The 25,709-nt window shown below is 39.9% G+C and overlaps 1 protein-coding gene and 1 pseudogene across 2 annotated transcripts in view; both read right to left on the bottom strand.

The window, feature by feature from the left end:
* Positions 1-25,709, bottom strand: part of ATP1B3 (ATPase Na+/K+ transporting subunit beta 3) — a 41,940-nt gene that overhangs the window by 5,018 nt on the left and 11,213 nt on the right. Inside the window, exons 2-5 of one of the 2 annotated variants that reach the window (XM_065876390.1) lie at positions 17,349-17,477; positions 12,747-12,854; positions 6,895-7,079; positions 4,113-4,163 (exon numbers count right to left, since the gene is read on the bottom strand). In XM_065876390.1, coding sequence (XP_065732462.1) covers positions 4,113-4,163; positions 6,895-7,079; positions 12,747-12,854; positions 17,349-17,477 — 473 coding nt within the window. The remainder of the gene's footprint in view (positions 1-4,112; positions 4,164-6,894; positions 7,080-12,746; positions 12,855-17,348; positions 17,478-25,709) is intronic. The other variant, XM_065876392.1, reaches the window with a different exon arrangement.
* Positions 22,003-22,503, bottom strand: LOC136122558 (transmembrane protein 203-like; annotated as a pseudogene).

Genomic DNA, 25,709 nt, shown 5'->3' with positions numbered 1-25,709 from the left:
CCTGTGCTCCGCAACAAGAAGCCGCTGCAATGAGAAGCCCGTGCACCGCAAGGAAGAGCAGTGCCCGCTTGAACGAAGACCCAATGCAGCCAAAAATAAATTTATAAAAAAAAAAAAAAAAAAAAAAAAAGAACAGGTAATAACAAGGCTAAGGAAACTGTAGAAGCCATTTTTCATTCACTATTCAAACACCACCCTACGTTTGTACTCCTTAATTTTAAAAAAGTCTAAAAAGAATCTAAAAAGGAGTGGATATATGTGTATGTATAACTGATTCACTTTGCTGTACACCTGAAACTAACACAACATTGTAAATCAACTATACTCCAATAAAAATGAAAAACAAATTGAAAAAAACCAGAATACATGCTAAAAGAAGTCCAAAGTAACATTTTATATAGGAGAAAAAAATAGTCACTTTGATATAAGTACTTTTGTACATTAATTACTTTTCTTTTTCTTTTTTTTTTTTTTTTTGCGGTACGCGGGCCTCTCACTGCCATGGCCTCTCCCACTGAGGAGCCCAGGCTCCGGACGCGCAGGCTCAGCGGCCACAGCTCACGGGCCCAGCCGCTCTGAGGCACGTGGGATCCTCCTGGAGTGGGGCACGAACCCGCGTCCCCGGGATCGGCAGGCGGACTCCCAACCACTGCACCACCAGGGAAGCCCCATTAATTACTTTTAACCTATTTTTCCTTAATAATTCATAGAAACAGAGAGATGTTCCCCAAAATGTAAAAGGTTTTAATTAATTAATTATTTATTTTTGGCTGTGTTGGGTCTGTTGCTGTTCGCGGGCTTTCTCTAGTTGTGGCGAGCCTGGGCTACTCTTCATTGCAGTACGTGGGCTTGTCATTGCAGTGGCTTCTCTTGTTGCAGAGCTCGGACAGCACTCGGGCTCAGTAGTTGCGGCACGTACGCGCAGGCTTCAGTAGCTGTGGCGCACGGGCTTAGCTGCTCCGCGGCATGTGGGATCTTCCCGGATCAGGGATTGAACCCATGTCCCCGGCGCTGGCAGGTGGATTCTTAACCACTGTGCCACCAGGGAAGTCCTGGGTTACAGTTTACTGAGCACTTCAGTGTGCATTTTCAGCCACATACCACACTCAGTTTATATTTACCTCATTTAGGCCTAAGACCCTTAAGTGTGTAGGATCAGTTATAGAGAGGGAAACTGAGGCTCAGCGTTATGGTCACATGCTCAATTAATTGTTCTACGGGTTTGTGCCTAAGCCATCACGTTGGCAGACTTTTACTTAAAATTAACATTTAGAAACTGTGAAATAATAAAATGCACATCTGAACAATGATGAGGTACTTTACGGTGAAGCTACATGTCATGGTTCTCTAACGAATGGCATCATATTGGAAACCATGAGCAACTAAGTCCAAGAGTCTATTAGCAGTCACTAAGTTCCACTGAAAACAAAATAAAGGTTTAAAACTAATGTATTTTGGTTCTACTGTAGAGTCATCACCTGTAAATAACTTGAAGAACACACACCAAATGTTCTAAGCAGTGATTAACTCTGGGTAGCATTTACCAAATGTTTTCCTTCTGCATTTTTCTAAATTTTCTTAAATGAACACGATTCACTTTTGTAAGAAAATTAAAAAAAACACTAATGACATAAATATGAATGTTACATCTTTTGCAGGAACCATCCTTTAAAATTAAAGGCCACCTCTAAAAGCATGTTCTGTCATCAATGCTTTAGTGTTTCCAGGACTCTTAACTTGTATGAAAGCAATTAAAGGACTGCCCCAGTGGCACAGTGGATAAGACTCCGCGCTCCCGATGCAGGGCGCAGGGGTTTGATTCCTAGTCAGGGAACTAGATCCCACATGCGTGCCTCAACTGAGTTCGCATGTCACAACTAAGGAGCCCACGTGCTGCAACTAAGGGTCTGGCAAGCTGCAACTAAGGAGCCCACCTGCTGCAAGTAAGACCAGGCCCAACCAAATAAATAAATAAAAAAACAAAAACAAGACAAAAAAAATCCTTGTAAATAAATAAAAGCAGATGAAAGTTAAGAATACAAGACACAATAAAAGACAAATGTATTATATAAAAAGTAAGTCAACTAAAGAATTTACACTAAGAACACTTGATTATAGACAAATCTAATGGAAAACAGCAATATGGTGATATGCAGTAAATGTTGCCATCTGTTCACAGAGCCACACCTCGAAAATTTATGGATTCCACCTGATTACTCCTTTGTGACTAGCCTACGAGTAAAATGCAGTTTTACAAAGAGTTCCTCCAATTTTGTGTGTTTTTTCTAAAAACAAAAATATTCCACAACTAAATAAACAAAACAAAAACCCCATCTATTATTTTGATTATTTTATGTACTTTCCACACAACTCTTCAAAGCAAAAGGGACAGCAAATTGAAATCTGAGTCATTAGACCAGATGTTCCTCCAACTATTCTAGAAGTTCCCCCAACTACTCTAGAATAGTTCCCCCAACGGTTCTAGAAGCAAAAGATACATAACAGATAACAAGGAGAAAAATCCATTTATAATCCTAAGTGAAGAGTTAACACGGAGGAGTTTATACTGGCCAAAGGCTTACAGAAGTGAAACCTTAGGAAGGGAGTGGAAGGCTTTTGTCCTTCTGGCTGTGTGTGTGTGTTTTCCTTTCTTGATGGTGTTGGCTCCACAGACCCACTGTTCCAAGTATATCTACATTGTCTGCTCACAAGCAGAGGCAAAAGTTCCTGCACACAGGACGCTCATAAAATCAGCACTTCCACCTGGCTGAAGGCTCACAGCCAGCCTCGGGAACCTTCTACTGGAAAGAATTGCAAGCAAGGGGGATCACAGAGTTACACAATACATTTCCTAAATCTGTCTTGTAGGTGTAACGTTTTCTCCTGTTTTGAGATGCCAGTAGAAGCTCACTCGATTTTTAGAAGGATTTGTACACCAAGAAAAACTCAGCTTAGATGCAGCATCTGGTTTTAAGTGAGATTCTGATTTTTTAATCCAAGTTTCCTGCTGAGCTGACTACGGCATAAGGAGATAAAGTGAGCTGCCTGTGGTCACACATGCATACTTCAACCCAGATGAGAAAACCACAAACTTCCCAGCTTTTCATTCTATTCTAAATCGTGAATAAATACTCAAAATAAATCAATAAGGATATTCTAAAGCAGGAGTTCTCAGAGTGTGGGTCCCAGACCAGCAGCATCACCATCACCTGGAAACTTTAGTTAAAAACGCAAATTTTGCAGCCTCACCCCAGACCTACTGAGTCAGAAACTGCAGAACTGGGACCTAAGAAACCCTCCAAGTGATTCTGATGCATGATCAGATTTGAGAACCACCCAGCAAGAAGTTTCTGCCCAAATAAGAAATCCATTCATCGTTAAAAGGGATTACAGTTTTCTTTGGCAAACAACTTTAGAAGTGATTTCAATGTAACATTTCAAGTAAGACACTTCTGACACATTAACTGGAGCTGGAATGCTAATATTTTACACAACGATAAAATTAAATTTAGAACTTAACAGTTTCTCCTGAGAACTCTTACCCATCATTTACATATTTGTCTTAGTTGAACTTTGCAGCATGGAGAGAAAACAAAAGAAATTATGAAAGGAAAACAGCACAGTGCTCTGGAAAAAATAAAGTAGGGATGAGAGAGCAAAATAACGCCTCCTTAAGGAAAATGTACCATGTTTTTTCATTAAATCTCAGATGCCACTGATGTACACCAATTTATGTACTATTAAGAAAGAAAAAAATCTTATACACTATTAAGTCACTGTCAGTTATAAGGCCAACCCCAATTTTGGTGTTATCAAGCTAGAAAAAAGAAAATGAATCTTAAAATCAGTGAAATATGGTATATGTAAATATAAAGGCAAAGTATGTGACATCAAATGCACATGGAAAACAAGTCTTTTTGAATTATCATTAGCAAACAGAGAAGGGCTACCCCCAAAGGTCGGTGGAGTTTCCTTCTTCTAAGAACGGCACTACAATGGACTTTAAAAATGTGACAGGGAAGAAAAAAATGACTAAATTCATTAGACTTTTAAAGTATTTTGAAGATACACTAAGGTTTTAACAGACGTTGGGTTATTTTCTGAATACTAACCTTCAAAATACATTCTATCCTTGGTTCTCCTTGAGGCTTTAATCCAATTATCTAAGGTAAAGAAACATTGATTAACTGAAACATCACAACGGTATACAACAGAACCTCTTCCTTCATTGCTGGGGACACAGGGGTGGGAGGGTTGAGATGAACACTAACACTGCATTAGAACCCTGTTACCTCTGCCTTTTACTTTAATTTTATTTTAGAGGATTAGAACAGACTTTTCAATATAATAATCTTACCAATTATCTATCTTATTATAGTACTGGGGCAATTTAGAAAATAAATCAGTTATCAACGAATTGACCAAAACACAGCATTGCACTTTGCTACCCTAAAACAAGAAATAAATAGAAACCTTTACATTTCGTTATTTATATGAACACATCATTAATGCCAATAAGAATGGCAAAGGCGTAATAATAATAACTGTTCTTCATGAAAATAGATTAGGTCACAACCCTACCATGTTTCCATAAGGCTTCCACAGAGCCCTGTTGTATTTCACATCTATCTGTTCTACAAAACACATACACTTAATGAATCCCATTTTGAGGACTCTCACAGCACCACTCAGTTCTATGTAATGAGGCTTTCATTTATGTCGTTGATATAACTAACTCTGTATGAATGATAACAGATATTTATCCATATATTTTGCGAGAGGATTTTTTGGCCTTTTGAATTGTATGCATTTTAATTTATAATTTTATAATTTATATACATTTTAATGTGAATGCTTGTAAAATGTAAGTACTCCTCCCGAAAGACAGGTATTGTTGCAACCGAAATAATAATCTCAAGAGCAGTAACTATCCGTGCCCTTGCAATGATATTGGAACAAACTATACTGGGATTAAATGCCCTGCTACACCCTTATGCGACATGTCACTGCCGATCCCTGTGTGCCTCATGATGCCTTCCTGGCGTGCCTGTGAAGTTCTGCCCTAGCGGCAAGTATAATCTCATATCCTCATCATTCAGCGGACATGTTGACAAAGAAAACAAACTCAGAAGGTTGGTCCTGTGGCAGAAGGAACTGGCATTTCTTCTCTTGGCTTTATATTGGGAACAGATTTTCCATCAGTCTAGGTGTTGTGAAGAGACTCCTAGGAGGCAGGGATTACAAAAGGCATCCCTGTTGAAGGGAATGGATCTACTTCATCTTACAAGCTAGATCACCTGGCTTCACATTACAGTTGGCCCTCCCTATCCGGGGCGGGGGTTCCACATCTGCAGATTCAACCAATCGCAGATCAAAAACATCTGGGGGAAAAAAATTCCAGAAAGTTCCAAAGAGCAAAATTCGAATTTGCTGTGTGCTGACAACTTTTTACACAGCACTTACATTGAATTAGGTATAAGTACTCTAGAGATGCTTCTGAGTACACAGGAGGATGTGCACAGGTTATATGCAAATACTACGCCATTTTATATAAGGGACTTGAGCACCTCCAGATTTTGGTGTCCTCAGGAGTCCTAGAATCAATTCCCCACAGGGGAATAAACTAATAAACACCGAGGAATAAACTATCTGGGTTTCTTGTGTGGATTGTGAAAACTCATTTCTACTTTATTTAACAGTATGTGGTATGTATGAGCTCCCTAGCATTTCTGAGGAAAGTAGGGGTCCCCTTGAAATAGTTGCTCAGATTGCTCCCACTTCCAGGCCTACCCATCTTGCCTTCAGTTTCACCTCCACTTTGTTAACCTTAGTTCCTAAGTGTTGCTAAAACATCCCATTAAATGTTTATTGAGCACCTACTATGTGCCAGGCAATGTTTCAGAATGATTTCCGGAGTGCTATGAGATAATCAGAAACTGTCGCTGTCCATGGGGACAGGGGAAGGAGAGGCTGGAGGGAAGCCAGTCTGGGAGCTTAAGGGTCTAGCTGGCTCTCCCTACAGGGAAACTCCTTATTTAGCAGTGCCAACTTCAGAAGACTCAAGTTTTAGTTTTATTAGGGATGGTAACTTTAGTGATATGTAAACTCAAGCCCTTGAGAGGCCTGCACCTGTTTAGGAAATTGCCTTTTCTCTGCGTAAATGACCAGGAATTACCTCATTCTTCAAGGGAGACCGTACAGGCCTCAACAGGTTAACTGTATCAGAACACAACTCTGCAGTACCATTTATAGAGCAGCAAGGCACAGGGTTTGGAGATCACTTCATTATGCAAGGAAAGCATCTTCCTTTTGCACAATGACTCCACAACATTGTTACTTAGATGTAGAGCACATTAGCTTCTTGGTTTGCTAATGGCTATACAATTCAGGCACTTTCTCTGGACAACATGGCAAGATGCTGCTGGGTTCATTTTAATGCAAATTTATCTCTATTTCTACTATTGAATTACATATACTATAAAGCTATGCTTTGCTACTAAATATTCAGAAAAAGTTAAATAAGCCAAAACTTTGTAAGTTTGCCGTGGGATTTTAAATTACATTGCCACACAGGATGCAAAGATGAGCAGAGCACATTAACACAACCATGCTGTGGGCATGATCCCCAGAATACCTGATCCCTGAAGCTCTGATCTACGCTGAAGTGCATACAGCTAGTTCCAAAAGAGAAAAACTGAAGTTGCGTTACTCCCTAATTTATGACTAATCTACGAACCAATTGTTTTTTTCTGTATTAATTTTCCAAAGGTCAGTATCACTGTTAGCTTTTTATACAAGCTACCACCAAGTGAGAGAGCACTGAATAAAGAGCTGCCAGCTTCTTAACAGAAGAGATTTGGAAGAAGCAGCCGCGGCAATAAATTATGTACATACTCTGTTCATTTTCACAAGAATACAAGGGTGTCCTGTGGAGTAGCCAAACTCGGGATCATCCACACCACTGCATGCTTCAAGTAAGACAAGAGGAAACTGACACGAAGTATATTCTGGACCCTTCTGCTCAAAAAGCTCTCCACTCTGACAATCTGTGAGATTCTTCTGTTCTTCTAAGCCATATGCTAAAAAGGAAACAGCCAAAAAGGACCTTAAACACAACCAGAAATATATCATCCTTTGGACAACATTCTTCAAAGACAAAAACAGCAATGCCATTTACTGGAAAATTTTAGGGAAAGAATGTTAAGTCTGTTCCTTTAAAGTCCGACTGCTATCTAGCGCTTTGCCGTTTATTTCATTTCAATACAAACTGGGTGACAGACAGATCTCTTTTGTCACCATTAGGTGGCACTAGCCACGGCTACAGCATTATCTGAATGCCTTCGATGCTCTTGGCCCAAAAGATAGAATGGTGAGGACATAAAAACGCATTACCTCTGCCCTTATGGAGGTAATTTACAGTGTAGTGGGTAAGACGGGTGTTGAGGATAAAATCATAAATGAAGGGCCTAAAGAAAGGGGTACATGTGAGTTAATGTTAGCTTACAAAAGGGTGTTTTCAGCAGAGATGGAGGTAACGAGATAGATCCAAAGGGGATGAAGGAGTAAAATGGTTACAACTTGGAGATAGGGAAGGAAGGAGAGGGAGACAATTCAACGATTTTTCGAATGTTTGCTGTGCACTTGACACAGTTAGACAAAAGGGGCACAACGGGGAGCCAGTCTGCTGTGGACCCTGCCCTCAATGAGCTTAGGCTACTGCAAGGCACTCACTAATAAACACGGTACCACAATCCTCAATAAGAACTGTTGGTGTGTGGGTATAAATGGTACCAGAGACAGGCCAGCCTCCAATGAATTCAACCAAAAACAGGAACCAAAATTTCAGAGTACTCACATATACTTATTTAACTTTATTTATTTATTTAAATTTATTTAAATTTGCTCATTTGCTTGCTTGCTTGCCATGCCACGAGGCTTGTGGGATCTTAGTTCCCAGGCCAGGGATTGAACCCAGGCCCCGGCAGGGAAAGTGCTGAACCACTGGACCACCAGGCAAGTCCCAAAGTAAACACATTTAAAAGGAAGTATGATCTTTCCCTTAAAAAAAAAAAAAGTCAAAAATTTTGGTTTCAACTTTTACTTATCAAAAATTAGGATATCATGGGAACTATGTACCCATTAAATAGCCAAGAATGAATCAGGTATTGGGGAGGGGGGATAGGAGTAAACTTTTACAACAAAACAGTACCACTAACATTCGTCACTCCTTTTTTTTTGCGGTACGCGGGCCTCTCACTGTTGTGGCCTCTCCCGCTGCGGAGCACAGGCTCCGGCGGCCATGGCTCACGGGCCCAGCCGCTCCGCGGCATGTGGGATCTTCCCGGACCGGGGCACGAACCCGTGTCCCCTACATTGGCAGGCGGACTCTCAACCACTGCGCCACCAGGGAAGCCCTCGTCACTCCTTTTTGACTTTCGTGGCACAATCATGAATGTCATTCGGCAGAAAATACTCAAGGCCTACATCAGTTTCCTCCAAGGGCTTCTCCTGCATATACTCTGTTGGTACAGTTCATCAGGGACCATTTTTGTATGATGCCAACTTCCACTTCTACACAAAACCGCTCTAAGTCAAGGAGTTGGATGATGAATGGTCAGAATATGAAGACCTCTGCTCAGCACATGATGGGAACAGAGAAAGGTGACCGTTCCGAGAGAGAGCACAGAACCCCACATTCCTGAGGAGCGTCTAAAGTAAGATAGAAAAAGGTGTAGGTAAACGGGGGGGGGGAGGAAAGAAGAGACCTGAAAGATAATTTGAACAATATAAGATTTTAAATTCTAATTAGTATTCAAGGGGGGGGGGGGAACAAACCCAGAGCAGATAATGTATCTTTTAACAAGAGACTGTATCTTTTAAACACCAGAAAGGCATTCCTAAGAGCAACAATGACAATACAAAGTTTAAAAAAAGGGAGGGGGGAGGGCGTGCTGAACACTGAAGATCTAAAAGTAAATCCCCAGTATAATAAAGCAAAAGTAGAAAATGAGAGACAAACAAGAGATCCAAAACCCAACAACTAACAGAATAGCTCTAGAAAGAGAACCAGAAAACTGAGGTGAGGAAATTTTCAAGTAATAATAGTTTCCTCAACTGGAGAATCTAACTCTTCATCCCGAAAGACCCCATCAAGTTTCCAACAAAGTGATATTTTAGAGACTGACACCAACACTTGGAAATTTTAGAACCCTAAGGAAATACATTTAAAAACAAAAACAAAAAACCAACACTGTTGAGCAGAAAAAGGCAAATACAAAGGAACTAAAATTCTGTACACAGCTAAACTAGAATAAAAGCAGAATTAAGTCACTTTCAGAAATGAAAGGATTAAAAACCTACATTCCATGTATCTTTAAAAACATTTTTTTAATTTAAATACAAATTGAGATATAATTCACATATAACATTATGTTTCAGGTGTACAACACAATGAATGCTTGAATATTTGTACACATTGTGAAATGATCACCACGATAAGTCTAGTTAACATCTTGTCGCTATGTAAGTTACAAATTTTTTTCTTGTGATGAGGACTTTTAAGATCTACTCTCTTAGGAATTTCCCAATACGCAATACAGTAGTGTTAACTATCGTCACCATGCTGTACATTACATCACCAGGGCTTATGTATTTCTAACTGGAAGTGTGTACCTTTTGACCTTCCTTCACAACTTCAGCCCTGCCCCCTGCTGCCTCTGGCAACAACCAATCTATCTGTTCTCTGCATCTATGAGCTTGGTTTTCTTATTTGTTTCTTAGATTCCACATGTAAGTGAGATCATTTGGTATTTGTCTGTTCATTTCACTTAGCATCATGCCCTTAAGGTCCATCCATGTTGCTGCAAATAGTAAGATTTCATTCTTTTTCTGTGGCTAAATAGTACAGTGGTATATATACAATGGAAGAGTATTCGTGTATCTTTTCTTACAAAGTTATTTGAGAATATACTCCATCAAAACTAGGGAATAAATAAAGAAAAAGAAGGCAGGAGCCAAGAAACAGTGAATCCAATCTGAAAGGGATCAAACGAACTCCCCAGATGACAGCTGGGTGGTCGAAGCCCTAAACAGAAATCAGTACAGACTGCAGCAGAGGGGAAGGACTCTAGGGAGGAGTTCTCCAGAAAAAAGGGACATAAGAGAACTCTCAAACGATGGTATACAAATAAGGGAGTTAGACGAGAGTCTCTACAGATGGTAGAATATGACGTAAAGACAAGTATAAGAAGGCAACCAATAATGAAAATAAAATAGTAATTCAATTACTTTTGAATTGAGATTAGGTGAAGGTGTGAGGCATGTGAGCTAAATCCTCATTTAACATGGCAGGAAGTAAAGACAATGTATAAAAGTGATAAATCAAGAGCCAGCAGATTGCATTTAAAGATACAGAAGAAAAAGTTCAAAAGTATGAAGTTATTTCCTGTTGAAAATGTATCCAGAATCAGACGATTTCTCACAGTCTCACTGCTCCTGACCTTGCCACTATCTCCACTCACCTAGGTGACTGCAATGGCCTCCTAACCAGCTTCCCTGATTCCCCTCTACAGTCTAGTCTCAAAAAACAGCCTGAGTGATCCTTTAAAAATCTGAGTGAGATGATGTTATTCTCTGCTTAAGAACCTCCATCTTGGTCACTGTGAAAGTCAAAGAACTGAACAACAGCCTCTAAGGCCTACACAATCCGGTCCTCCTTTAACTCCCTGACCTCAATCTCCTACTACTCTCTCCCCACTTACTCCATCCAGCCCCTCTGACTTCCTTGATGAACGCTGAACACATTGGACATTGTGAGCCTCAGGGCCTTTGCACCTACTGCTGGGTAGTTCCATGGCTACTTCCCTCATCCTTAGATCTTTCCTCAAACATTCCCTTTCAATGAGGCCTTCCCAGACCACTCTGCTTAAAATTGCAGCCCTCTCAACTCTCCCTATTTCCCTTCTCTGCCTTATTTTCCTTCACAGCACTTATTACCTTCTAACACACCGCTAGATTATAAAAACTCCACGAACACAGAAACTTTGTTCATTGATGGAAATTAGAAGAGTGCTTGACACAAAAAAGACCCTCAAAAAGAAGTATTTGTTGAATAAAGGAACAGGACTGCAGCTAGAACAGAGTACGGCAGGGAATTATTGTTCTACTTATAAGCCTTTCTTTACTGTTTGGTTTTCAAACCATGGATTATACTCTCACAAAAACATCTCCATTTAAATAATAAATATACATTTAACTTCCAAGGGAAAGAGATTTAGGACGGTAGGTAGTAGAAGACCAGGATCAAAAGGTTTTTGATTTAAGAAAGGATCCAACAGAGAGGCTAAACATTTATGAGAAGGATCAGTAACTAGCATAATGCTCGAGGCAGTGAGAGGGGACGAGATGCAAAACGTGACCCGGATAGGTGGACTTAGATAAGAGGAAGGGCAGCTCCCCTTGTCAGAGCAGGAGGAAAACCACAGACAAAAAGGCTGCAACTGAAGGCTGGTTTTACTGGTAACAAGGAAACTGGGGGAGTTTCCACCTGAGTATTTCTAGTTTCTCTTGAAGTAGGAAACCAGGTTATATGAAGAAAGTGAGTTATAGGGGAAAAGGTAAGGAGCTAGAGTTTTGAGTAGAGGCTGGAAATAATCCCTTCAGAGAATTACCCAGGGAAATTCAGCAGGATTGCCAGGCAGTAGATCCGATCCATTTGAGGGAGGTGATCAAGTATTCACAGTGCTAATTAGTCTTCAGAGGGCAGGCTCAAAGGAAGAGCTCCATCCAGGAATTACAGGGCTTCATCTAGGGGCATTACACGGCTTCATCTACTTGCAAGTTTTATGACAAACGGACTAAGAGGCGAGGGATTTTAGAGTACTGGCTTAAGTAAAAATGAAATGAAAAACTATGGAATTGACAAGCTTGACCAGAAGGGCAGCTGAGCGGGGAGCGGCTGGGATAAAATAAAAGGGTCAGTGAACTGGAAGTCCCAGTGAGGGAGACAAAGAGCGAGGGCAAGTTAAGCAAACGAGAAGGTTGTATACGGAGCCCCATCAGCGACCGTGGCAATGGAGTCCTGCACATTCTCAGAAGCAACTGCAGGAGACTGTGGCTGAGGAAGAGCTGCGGCAGCCATGAACCAAGAGGCCATGGCGCTTGATGGCTATTCGGGTGGATGTTAATACCATGGAGCCAGGGCAGACAAAACGGAAGAGAAAACTGGGCCAGGACGGCTAATAGCAAGCACTGCAAACCAGTAGCTCTGAAAAACTCACAACCGATACACAAACTTTTTTTTTCTTTTAATGAGGAACACCATTCCTCGTCGCCACACCGCAAGCACTACACTGGACCCGAAGATCCAAATCCTTAGAGGCATCATTTCATAATATAGTTTTGCTCCATTAGTCACATGCTATTTGTTTTGATGCAGATATAAATGTTATGCTTCAATGAACTTACTCATGTACTTATTCAAGGGTAGATAAAAAAAAGATCAAATAAACTGCCCATGAGGGTTAGGCCCCTGTGCTTTCCGTAAGTCAGAATACGGACTAATCATAAATTCATCATGAATAATCGTAAATTCTACTTGCCATGTCCTCTCAATTGACTGTGTTTGACAGAAAGAAAGAAAAAGGCAAGACAAACTCTAAGAATAATGTTTCTAAAAGTAATCATAATTTGGTACTAGTTTCTGTAATAACTAAAATCTTTAACTTACTCTAAAAAAACATACTTACACTTTAGAAATTTCTTAAGGTCACTGATGTACCCTCTATAGGATTCTGGATTAGACACGCTGAATGAAAAATCCAATGCCGTCACCGGTTTTGGAAAAACCATAAGCCCTATAGAGATAAAAGAAAAGGGGGGAAATTAATTATAGCAATTCCCTTCTCTCCCTCCTTCTCCTTACTCTTATCTCTAAAAAGGAAGATCTCAGTAAATTTTGTGGAAACTGTTTTCACAGGTAGGTTGAAATTATCAAGAACCTCCCACTTCTATCTGACTACGAAGAGACATCTAAAATGAAAAAATTCCACACCTTCACAATCACCTCGGACATTACCAATTAGAAACCTCCTCTAAATCTTAGTTAGAATTGCTCTGTTCCTTAACTTAAAAGATGCAAGTTTTACTTTGTACTTTCTACATGCATTTTCTATTAAATATTTTTAGGTTTTGCCCATTTGCCATTAATATACAGAGAAAATTTTAGCAAATCAAAATCTAAGCACTTTTGTCATTCAAATAACAACTGTATGAAAACATTCGTAAAGAAAGCTTACCTTATTCAGTGAAAGAGGGCTATACAATTTTAACTCTACAGTTAAATATTCTTCCTTCAATAATAAACACTGCTCGATAGCTAAAATGTGGTTTTCTCATACTGAACTGACTCATAACCACCAACAATTTCACATTAGCAATCAACACCCATGTATATAGAATATGTTTGCATGAGTTTATTAACAGAAAATGTAAGCCTATTTATCTCTAACAAGCAGGTTTCCAACTTTAAGCTTTCCTTGATTTAAAAGCATTAGATCAAAAGTGTGTCTGTACATGTATAACTGAGTCACTGTGCTGTACAGCAGAGATTGGCACAGCACTGTAAATCAACTCTACTTCATAAAAAAAATTTGTTTAATTTAAAAGCATTAGATCTACATTCAGCCTTGCACAAAGGCTTAAACAAAAAAATCCTAAAATTCTCACTAGTTTCTAAACATTCCCCATATATCAAAGTTATTATAGATAAGCCTTGCCTTGAATCTGAAAATAAATAACAAGGTTGTTTTAGTTTTCATTAAAATTGCTTTTGCTGCTCTCCATGTACTGCAACTACTGAAGCCCACGTGCTGCAACTACTGAGCCCGCACGCCTACAGCCTGTGCTCCGCAACGAGAAGCCATCATGATGAGAAGCCTGCGCACCGCAACGAAGAGCAGCCCCTGCTCGCCGCAACTAGAGAAAGCCTGTGCACAGCAATGAAGACCCAATGCAGCCAAAAAGAAAAAATTGCTGCTCATAGACATCTAATTCGTTTTAGATCAAACCCAGTTTCTTTCAAATCCTAAATACTTGCCTTTGTTGATCTGCACGGTTCTTGAGTTAAACTACAATAGATCCGATGCTACTCCTATGATGAAACACTCAATGTTCCCAAATGGCAGAGCAAATCTTATTCCATATACAGCACAAAAGAGCCCCAATTAGATTCCCCATTCACCTACTATCTCAACATACCAGATCACTTGGATTTGGAGGATCTCATATGCCTTTTTTTCCTTACCCCTCCACCTACTACAAAATCAATAGTAACTTTCTGACTCTTTAATAAAAATGTTCAATGTAGAAATAAAACCTGACCATCCAGTATATGAAGTGACCATCTGTGTATGTCTGAAATTGTATGTTTTCATTTTTAAGGTTTTACAGAAGGAACAAGACATACTATACTGTAAGTGAAAAAGTATACATACAGCTTATACATAACTGTATAAAAACACCCAACTTTAAGAAAAACCCAACTTTTAATAAAACATCCAGTTTGAAAGAAATTTTAAAGAAAAATATGAAAATGTCTATGCTTTATAAAAAAAAAAAGATTACATTCCTTTAACATGACTTATTTCTATGGGAAGTTTTAAATGACTCAATTTACAAAAACTCTGTAGACCAGAATGTCTAAAACTGAATTTCTGATACAAGTTACTTCTTAGATCTTGCTGAGCAATGCTCTTGGAGCCTTAGTTCATTTAACAGCCTGTTTGAAACTCTTAAGTAAAAAAAAAACACAGCAGGAGTGTGTCGTACAGCTGCATTTTTTGACGCAGTACACCTACGTCCTCCAAATAGTCTTGGCTTACCCCAAACCATGAACATCAATAGCATGTGAAAACTACAGTAACTCTTACGTCTTTACAATTTAAACTATTGGAGCATGAATATGTGTGTATGCATGTGTGTACATCTATAGGGGTGTGCATGGATGGTACATGTTTATATCATATGCATGTATATGTTAATACACATACCGATTTCAAACTAGCATTTATTTTACCAGGTGCAGATACGTTATTGAAATGATGCCATTTAAAAATAAAACTTAGGGCCTCCCTGGTGGCGGAGTGGTTGAGAGTCCGCCTGCCGATGCAGGGGACGCGGGTTCGTGCCCCGGTCTGGGAAGATCCCATATGCCGCGGAGCGGCTGGGCCCGTGAGCCATGGCCGCTGAGCCTGCGCGTCCGGAGCCTGTGCTCCGCAACGGGAGAGGCTGCAACAGTGAGAGGCCCGCGTACCGCAAAAAAAAAAAACCAAAAAAAACCAAAAAAACTTAATATGGTCATTGTTAAAAAAAAAAAACCAAAAACCTTAGAAAAAAGAAGTAGAAATAAAATTTAATTACCCATAATTCCTTTATGAAGAGAAAATCATATTTAACAAACTAGTATACATTCATCTAATATTATATTGATATATAATATGAATACGTGTGCATATATATTTGTTTATTTGAACTAATATTAAGTTTTTAAGTACTATAATACACTTGGTGAATGATTTTAAGGAACTCAGTTTAAAAGTATATACTTAAAAAAGTATATTGAACACATTTTACTGATTATTCATGAAATTATAAATGGTTTAATATTTCTGAAATAGATCAGCTTATGTTCAACAGTAATAGTCACATAACTTAAGGCAGCAAGAGAAATAATTATCTTAGAATTCATCTAGGTAGAAAGAAAGCAGGGCTACAATGAAAGATGAGGAAAAAATTAGCATGGAGCTGGTCTCAGATACATGGTCAAATAGACCAAAAGAGTTATTCATGATATTTAGATAAATATTAGCTGCAAACAAAGGAAAAGCTGTGAGAACAAATTTTTTAAGAAAACTGGTTGGGGAAACTGGTTCAATCTCGCTGCTGATGTAGCTGAGAAGTCCATGCAGTGGGCAAGGATCTAGGCTAGGGTTCCTCAGCCGTGGGCCTACTGACATTCTGGACTGGATGATTCTTTGTTGTGGGAGGTTGTACCATGCACTATAGGGATGTTTAGCAGCACCCCTGGCCTCTACTCACAGTAGCATGTCTGCAGTTGTGACAACCAAAAATGTCTCCAGACAGTGCTGAATGGCCTTGGGGGACAAATCACTGCTGGAAGAGAACCACTGCTGCAGACAGAAACCTCCTGCTGCAGACTCCCACCTTCCCTGGCCTGCATGCCCACTCGGCCTGCATGCCCACTCTGCCTGCTGCCCAAATCACGGTCCTCCATGGAGAGCCGTCCCTTTGCTAGCATCTCTGGACGTTGTTTATATTTCTGGGAATTAGATACACTGGAGTTCTGCACATTATTGTTATTTACTAGCACTTTGAGGACAAGGGCCGTGTGCACCAACGAAAGCGGAGCTAACATTCAAAGACCAACTGTTTAAAAAGAATAAAATCAGGAAGGAGAAAATGTGACTTAAACAAGTGCTCCAGTTAAGATTTTCTTCTGTACGAAGGTACATTCTCCAGTATCCTAGAGGAAATTTTTTTCCCTAAGACAATCAATAGAGAATAATTCAACATATTAAGAGTATGCTCATTTTATTCTCTATTGACTTCTTACCATTTCCACACTAAGCAATTAAAAACACGAAGCATGGGGCTTCCTTGGTGGCGCAGTGGTTGAGAGTCCACCTGCCGATGCAGGGGACACGGGTTCGTGCCCCGGTCCGGGAAGATCCCACATGCCGGGGAGCGGCTGGGCCCATGAGCCATGGCCGCTGAGCCTGCGCATCCGGAGCCTGTGCTCCGCAATGGGAGAGGCCACAACAGTGAGAGGCCCGCGTACCGCAAAAAAACAAACAAAAACATGAAGCATGTATTTTACAAGACCAATGCTCTAACCCACACCAGAGCTGAAATATATACTTCATAAGTAAATTACTCAGACCAAAGTGAAATTACTACACAATATTCATAAACACCATTCATAATTATAACTATATTCATCAATCTGGCTTCACTTTAACTCTCAATATTCATTTCTGCTTACTCTTGGCAAAAGACTCAAGATTTATCAGCCAGGGTTTTGTATCACTGTGTAAATATTAAAGGTTTTTATATCAGTATGTAAATATTAAAGGTCTTTATATCAGTATGTAAATATTAAAGGTCTTTATATCACTATGTAAATATTAAACAACAAACAAAATCAAAACTTTCACATTATCTAACCCTAAAGTTTAACATCTTCTACCGGCTATATAATACAGACTTACGGAGAAGATAAAGTATAACCCAATTTTGTTACAAGCCATGATAATCACAACATAATTAATTACCTGGACTAGGAATCTGGTCACGATATTTTGGAATCTCATCGTTCAGAGTCTGAAGCATAGCCCACATTGTGAATGTAAAGAGTGCAGCCAGGAACCCATAAAAGACTAGGTAGAAGAGCAAGATCAAACCTGTAAAAGAAAATAAAACTCACAAAGTTGAAGATATACACATTGTGTGTGTGTGTGTGTGTGTGTGTGTGTGTGTGATGTGGCCAGGGTAAAAAAACAGACCCATCATTGCAAGGCTAGAACTCCAAGCTTTGCCATGCACACAGCCAAGTATCTTCATATTCAGAGCGATATGAATTTGCCCAAGCAAGGGGTATTTCAGCAGGCAGCACCCACCCACATCCTGTGACCCCCTCCTCTCCTCTGATACTTCCAAGTACAAGTAGCTTCCACAGATCATACTGATTCAAGATCAGAGCTTTAAAATTCCAGCACATAAGGGAGTATTTCCCGAAATGGAGTTAATGCTCTCTAGAAAGAAAAAAGATGATTTTAGGTTGGACAAAACCCCCAGTATGTATACGTGACAAACAAAAAAATTAACATAGGACTTCCCCAGTGGTCCAGTGGTTAAGACTCCGTGCTTCCACTACAGGAGCCATGGGTTCAATCCTAGGGGAAGTTCTGCATGCCGCACAGGCGGACAAAAAAAAAAAAAAAGAATTAGCACATCAACCCTGTATTTCACAGTAATTATTAGCATAAATTTGGGTTTTAAAAAGTGAGCTCGGGCTTCCCTGGTGGCGCAGTGGTTGGGAGTCCGCCTGCCGATGCAGGGGACACGGGTTCGTGCCCCGATCCGGGAAGATCCCACATGCCGCGGAGCGGCTGGGCCTGTGAGCTAAGGCCGCCGAGCCTGCGCTCCACATCGGGAGAGGCCACAACAGTGAGAGGCCCGCATACCGCAAAAAAAAAAAAAAAAAAAAAAAAGTGAGCTGATTTAGAGTATAGCCAGGAAACATGCAGAGAAGGTAAATCATGAAGCTGGTATCAATGAATAAAGTTTAGGAAACATTGGTTGAGTGGAAGCGTCATGCAGAAGTGAAGAGAGGAGCATCCCAACCAGTGGGACTTGACAACTCCCTGCTAAGCACGCAGCAAGAGCTGGCAGACGCAAGTTTCAACATCAAGAGCTTAACCTTTTTTTCTTCACAATCTGGAAACACTAAGATCTATCCTAAGCCAGTGATTTATTTTGTGAACATGTAGAATTATTTTTCTCAAATGTCTATATTCAAAGATCTAACATCTTAAGTGGTCACCATCAAGATTATATACTAGAATATATTGTTAACGTCACACATTTATATTTGAACATTTAAAAACTGATCAAAGGGGACTTCCCTGGCAGTACAATGGTTAAGACTCCACGCTTCCAATGCAGAGGGCACGGGTTGGATCCCTGGTCAGGGAGCTAAGATCCCACATGCCACGCAGCACAGCCAAAAAAAAATCTGATCAAAGAATATTCAATAAATCCCCAGTTACAGCAACAGTAAAGAACACTTAATTCCCCAAAGTTGAATTAACATCAGCTTCATTTTCCAGTCTTAAGATAAACCTGCTTATTAATATTTGTCTTAGCAGAAGGGCTAGAGCAGGGGTTCCTAACCTGGAATCTATGGACCCTTCACCCTCACTCATCCCCAGAAGGATTAACTTCAGAGCTTCTATGACTTCTGTAATAATACAGTTCTGAATATATCCATTTTTCTTCTGCAGAGTGGCTCTACAACGTTCTTGTGATGCTCAAAAGACCCTCCCCGAAACAGATTGTGGCAAAAGCTAGATAACTTTCATTTGTTACCTGCGGGCCAGGAAACTACCTCCCCTTTTTCTAAGCAAAGGGGAAACAGTTAAAGCAATTTCATTTTAATTTAGACCAGCATTCCCCATCCTCCCCCTGCCCCAATTACCAGGAGGCCAAAATAGGGAGCGAAAGGACAGAAGGAAGAAAGGAGCACAGGATGTCGCCTCCAGACAGCATCACTTCCCTATCACACAGAGTGATCCTGTTGCAGAAACACAAAGGAAGACCAATCTCAAAGAAGTGATCAGTTTACTACAGAGGTAGATGAAATACGTGCAAAGCCCAAAGGATGGTTTAATGAGATACAGAAGAAAAACCATTCTTTCAGATCTGAGTATTTGTAGGAACTAATGGATAAACTCCTCCACAGAGCAGACCAAGGTACAAATATATAAATATGATAATGAGTGGGGAATGTGTTCCATCCAGTAAAGTCTCACTTATAGAGCAGGCAGACTGAGGCCACAGTAGTTTGTCAACTGACGCAGGAGATATTAAACTGGAGAAGTTTAAAACAGGTGCCAGGAGTTTAATTATTTAGCGGTGTTTCAAAGTCATCTGAAAATATGCTTACCATTTTCAAATTTGATTTTAAATTTTCAGGAGAAATAATATAAAGCGGATTTATAAAAACGGTTACAAAGCAAATGAACATATAGCAAACACGAACAGAAGTGTAAAAACTTCCTATAAAGAGTTGGGTTGGGACTTCCCTGGTGGTCCAGCGGTTAAGACTTCACCTTCCAATGCAGGGGGTGCGGGTTCCATCCCTGGTAGGGGAGCTAAGATCCCACATGCTTCGGGGCCAAAAAAAAAAAAAACCACAACATAAAACAGAAGCAATATTGTAGCAAATTCAATAAAGACTTTAAAAATGGTCCACATCAAAAAAATCTCAAAAAAAAAAAAGTTAGGTTCATAAAATAGATACACAGATTAACAGCCATGTCCCAAACCTGATGCCATGTACTAGTGGCCATTAAGTCAATTTTGAATGTAGGGAGTGTACCGAGTAGATAAGTGATTTTCAGCACTGAAGCCAATTTCCCCTGCTTGATAAGATCCTCTTGCCAAGAACACACTTAACATTTAAAAACTAAAATTAATCTCACTTGTAAAAACCACATATGAAAGACCACTCGCAAGGATGGCAGTACTTTATCAACTTAACCACCTTTCTCCTACACTAAGAAAAAAAAACCTGAAAATAAAAACAGAAGTTGTAAACTGCTGTTCTTATATATCAGTATCTTGCAGTTATTTACTCAGATGCATTCCTGACAATGACAGGGATGAAACGAATTGAGCTACCCTACCTGAGTAATAGGTAGTGCAGATGGGACCTGTTCAGTGTGCCATGTCTGCCTCAGTGCTAGTTAACGTAAGCAGGGAACAGGTCTCAAACACACTTTGAGACCGTGTGTTGAACCGTGATCTGACTCCCTACTTCTGCAAACTTCCTAGTTACCTGAGGGTACCTAGACAACAGAAAGACTATGCCTTATCCTCAGAGAATTCTGATGAGAAACAACTTCCCCTTGGTAAATAAATTAATAACCTGTTTATAGTTAAAAATAACTTAAAGCAGAGGCAGGTATAATCTTTTAAAAAATCAATTATATGGACAAGTACAAATTTAAAGTCCTTTGTATATTCAAATTTTTATAAGGAGCTATTTATTGAGGTATAGTTCACATTTCATTCACCTATGAGTGGAACTGCTTGATCATATGGTAATTCTGTTTAGTATTTTGAGTTAAGTACCAGACTATTTTCCAAAGCATCTACAACATTCTACATTCCCACCAGCAGGATTCCAATTTCTCCACATTCTCATTAATACTTCCTAGTGGGTTTAATTTGCATTTCCCTAATGACTAATGATGTTGAGCATTTTTTCATGAGCTTATTGGTCATTTGTACCTTCTTTAGAGAACTGTCTATTCAGACCCTTGGCCCATTTTTAAATTGGGTTGTCTTTTTATTGAGTTCTAAGAGTTCTTTATATATTATAGGCACGAGCCTCTTGTCAGATACATGATGTTCAATTATTTTCTCCCATTCTGTGGGTTGTCTTTTCACTTTCGTGACAGTGCCCTTTATTATTATTTTTTTCAGCAAAACATTCTTATTTTATTTTTATCTCAGCAAATGTTCTCATTTGGCACCCGACTGGCATCAAACCAAAGCCCTTAGGCTGACAGGTGTGGGCTGAGACCACCCGCAAACTTCCCATGTGTAGGTCTCAACGGCAATGCGCATCAGAGCACCTATTCCTCTCTCTAGTCCCTTAGGGTGGCCTAAAGGTCTCAGGTGCGCTAACAGTGCTGGCCACGAGGTGGTGGAAAAGTTGTGACACTGAAATCTGCTGGGGTAGGAAACCAAGCAGTGCCTTGAAAGCAAGTTCTTTTCTCAGGCGACAGATACCCAGATAGGGTCCTGATCATGCTTATTCAACATACTCCTGTCTGCCTGGTTACACTTTTTAGAGCTCAAGCATCTAAGGAAGTCTTGTCTGGCAGGATGGGACAGTAAGCTCTCAGGTCAGCACTGTTGGCCTGCGGAAATCCCGAGTCCAGCTTTGCAGCCTTTGCACAGTGGGTACTTTCCCAGGATCCATGAAAATACTCAGAGCCCATCAGGACATTTTACTTATGTGCAGTTTCCAACTGTCAGAGGAGTTCAGGACTGTCTGGCCTTCTCAGGATCTCAGTTCAAGATTAGCTATTCAAAGCATGAAATAAGAGGGAATACGTTTTAAGAATCAAGGCTGCTCTTTTCAGCCCTGCTGAGGGAACAATTTCAGACATGACTTTTAGAGAGGAAGCTGGGCACTCAGCAGGGCACAAGGTGGCTTTCAGACCAAGACTCCTCCTCTGGTGCGGCGGAAGTGGGACCTCGGCGTGGGGTCCCGCATTCTAGCTTTTCTTCTGCGAGCCTAGTTGACCGGCAGGCAGGGATCATGAGCAGCTGCAGGAGAATGAAGACCGGAGACGTGATCAGGCCGAACCAGAGCTCCTGAGTCCGCTCCACCAGCTTCTGGCACAGCAACATCTCGAAGACGAGCTTCAGGCTAAGAACCGTGAGGACCCAGAAAAGGTGGAGCACGGCCAGCCGCTTGGAAGAGGCGCACGGAAACGACAGTAGTGAAGTTGGTGCTGAGCTGGTCAGCGGCGAAGAAGGGCACGAACACGTTCCACCAGCAGAGGCCGGAGCCAGGCCGTCCACACGCAGGGCCAGCAGCACAGAGAACACCGAAAGGGCCATCAGTTGCACGAAGACCTCGAAGGGAGCGAAGCCCAGCAACTGCACCAGCTCCCCGAGCGCGAAAAGCATCGCTCCGGTAGAGCGCGGGCCAGGGCCCCGGGCGACGGTCTCACCCGCCTGGCTGCGCCGCCACTCCCCATGGGCCTCGCTGGCGCCTGCGCCGTCGTCGCGGCCAGCGAGCTGCAGAAAGTGGCCCTGCCTGCCTTGGCTCTCGGCCCCAGCCCAGGACCCAGCACTGGCCGCCAGCTGATGCCCGCCTTGCTCGGACGCCATGCCCCGCTGGGCGCCGACAGTGTCCTTTAAAGCAGAGAAGTTCTTAATCTCAAGGAAGTCCAACTTATCTATTTTTCTCCTTGGTTGCTTGACTTTTGGTATCATATCGAAAACACCACTGCCTAATCCAAAGTCATGAAGACTTGTAATTATATTTTCTTCTAAGAATTTTTAGTTTTAGCTCTTTAAGTTTGGGTCTTTGATCCACCGTGTGTTAATTTTTGTACATGCTATGAAGAAGGGAACATTGGGGTTTGGGATAAAAACTGGGCAAGGTCCTGGATGGGTTGGTAAAAATCTAAATCTCTCCATAGAGAATCTCCATACCTGACCAGCTCTTGGCTACCTATGCCTCATCCCTGAATGCTATGACAGGGATGTCTAAATACAAAGAGGAGGTGCAGAGAACCAATAATTACAAAATACTGAGAAGAAAAACTAATCCAATAAAGTATCAAATGCAACAAAGAAAGTAATGCCTGAAAAAACTGGGTTGTAACAGGGTACAGAACCAGGGGGGGTAGCATGAGTATAATTAAAATACAGAGTATAAGGTAAGAGGATAATTTTTCAAAATCTGATTTCATATTCTGATTGTTAAAATTTTAAAACTTAGTAGATAGCTGAACTGGAGAAGAGTCAAATAATAATAAAAAAAAAATCCAGACACCTAACAAAAAAGCAAACCAAAGACTGGGAAAAATATTTTGCATAATATGAAACCAATAAATTACTTATTTGCAATCTAGAATATATAAAGAACTCTTACAACAAAACAAATTTCTAAAACATGGACAAAAGTTTTGAACAGAAACTTCATCAAAAATGTAATGAGAATTGCAAAACACTAAAGCTCATGAAAACATACTCAACATCACTAGTTATCCAGGAAGGGCAAATCAAAACCACTACATGCTCACCAGAACGCTAGAAATTCTAAAGACCGACCATACCAAGTGATGATCTAGGAGCGGGGCAGCTGACCCTCTAATACCTGCTGGTGGGAAAGTGCCAAAACAAAAACTGATTTTGGAAAACAATTTTTTGAAAAGTTAGTAGCATATGCCTATGACAGGATCCAGCCAATCCATTCCTAGATATTTAACCAAGAAAAACGAAAGCACACGTTCGCAGAAGTGTATGAATATTCGTAAATGCTGTATTTGTAATCACTAAAAACTCCAAACAACCCAAAAGCACATCTACAGATGAATTAATAAATAAATTCTGGCATATAATACAATGGAATACTATTCATGAACTACTTCTCAAAGTAACTGTGCTGAATGAAACAACTCAGCACTCCTGACCCCAAAGAGAACACGCTACATGATTCCATGCATTTAAAGTTTCAGAAAATACAAACGAATCTAAACTGTCAAAAAACAGATCTATTTTTGCCCGGATACTGGGGAGGTAGGGAAAGAAAAGGATTACAAATGGGAAAGAGGAAATCTGGGGAGTGATGAATATTTTCATTACCTTGATTAGAGCGATAGTTCCATGGGTACAATATATGTATATGCATATAGGTGAATACACATCAAAACTCAAGTTATACATTTTAATTTTAAATACGTGCTGTTTACCATATGTCACAATTATACCTCAATAAAGCTATTTAAAAAACAAAAATTTGGAAGAAGGCCTAACCTAGAGAACTAGCCAAGCCAAAGAAAATTCAGTGAGCTAAAAGATCAAACCAAGGTGTTTTACAATACTGGGCAAAAAGACAGAGAGTGTGTACGGAGATTGCTGAGACACGGGAGACAGAACCAGAATATCAATAAATCCAACAGGAATTCCACCAGAAAAGGGGACGGGGAGGAATGCCCAAAGAAATAACACATTTTGTGTCTAGATTGGAAAAGATTGAAAAATATTAGAAAATACCCTATACCTAGATAGAAAAAGGTAAAATTTCAGAATACTAAAAATAAAGTGAAAATTTCTTAAAGCTTCTAAGAAGATAAAATGGGTTTTACCTAGAGCAGAGAAATATGACTGACAGGTATCTCATCAGCCAAAAATAAAACAGTATATTCCAAACTGAGGAGGCTTTAAGTTTTAGCTACACTGTCTTCATTTCCTTCTTTTTGGAAGAAAAACTTATATATTATCTAACCTGAAAAAAAAGGACAAAGTTCACAGACTAAATTCTAGAAAAAGCTAATATAATTGTATTTTTCATTTTTTAAAGTTTTCTTTAAAAATCTAAGACAAGAAAAATATATAAAGCAATGGTGAGCAAAGAAACCAGTAAGACTTGCTGGTAACATCTAAGTAAGTGTTGATTTTAATTTCTTTTCCTTATCAGGTCTGAGGAATAACTTACATACAATAATTTTCATTGATTCCAAGTGCACAATCCCAATGAGTAGACAGTTGCATGTATTGTGAAACCACCACTACACTAATGATACAGAACATTTCTATCACCTCTGAAAGGTTCCTTGTGCCCGTTTGCAATCTGTACATCCTTCAGCCAGCCAATGATCTCCTTTTGCCACTACATTAGTCTGTATTTTACACAGTTAAAATTTGATTTTAATTTAATAACAAGTTAAAATCCCAAAAATATTAAGATAGGAATAATTTAATAGTAGTCTAATAAAAGACATTCTCAAAGTGGGTTAAAGAAAACCTTATAGCACTATAAATAAATGCTATTTATAGATAAAAACCTAAAATTATAACACATATTGGTTGAAAATAAAGTAGATCTTGGCTAACAAAAAGAAATGTAGAAGTGGCATTATTCCTGTAAGCAAACTATTTAGAATTCAAGTCAAAAGGTATTAACAAAGCAAAGATATTCTCTATTAATAAAAAGTAAACAAAACACATCAAGAAGATACAGCATAAAAGCCATGAACATTTGTGATGCTAAGTGGCTTAAGATATGTAAAGCAAAATTTATCACAATCATCTGTAGAGATTTTAACGTACCTCTTCCAGAAATCCACAGATCAGGTAAACAATAACAAAAAGGATAATATTTT

This window comes from Phocoena phocoena, chromosome 4 (genome assembly GCF_963924675.1).
Source record: "Phocoena phocoena chromosome 4, mPhoPho1.1, whole genome shotgun sequence".
NCBI lineage: Eukaryota > Metazoa > Chordata > Mammalia > Artiodactyla > Phocoenidae > Phocoena > Phocoena phocoena.
Note: the sequence above shows the minus strand (reverse complement) of the source record. Positions and strands in the feature narration are given on the sequence as shown.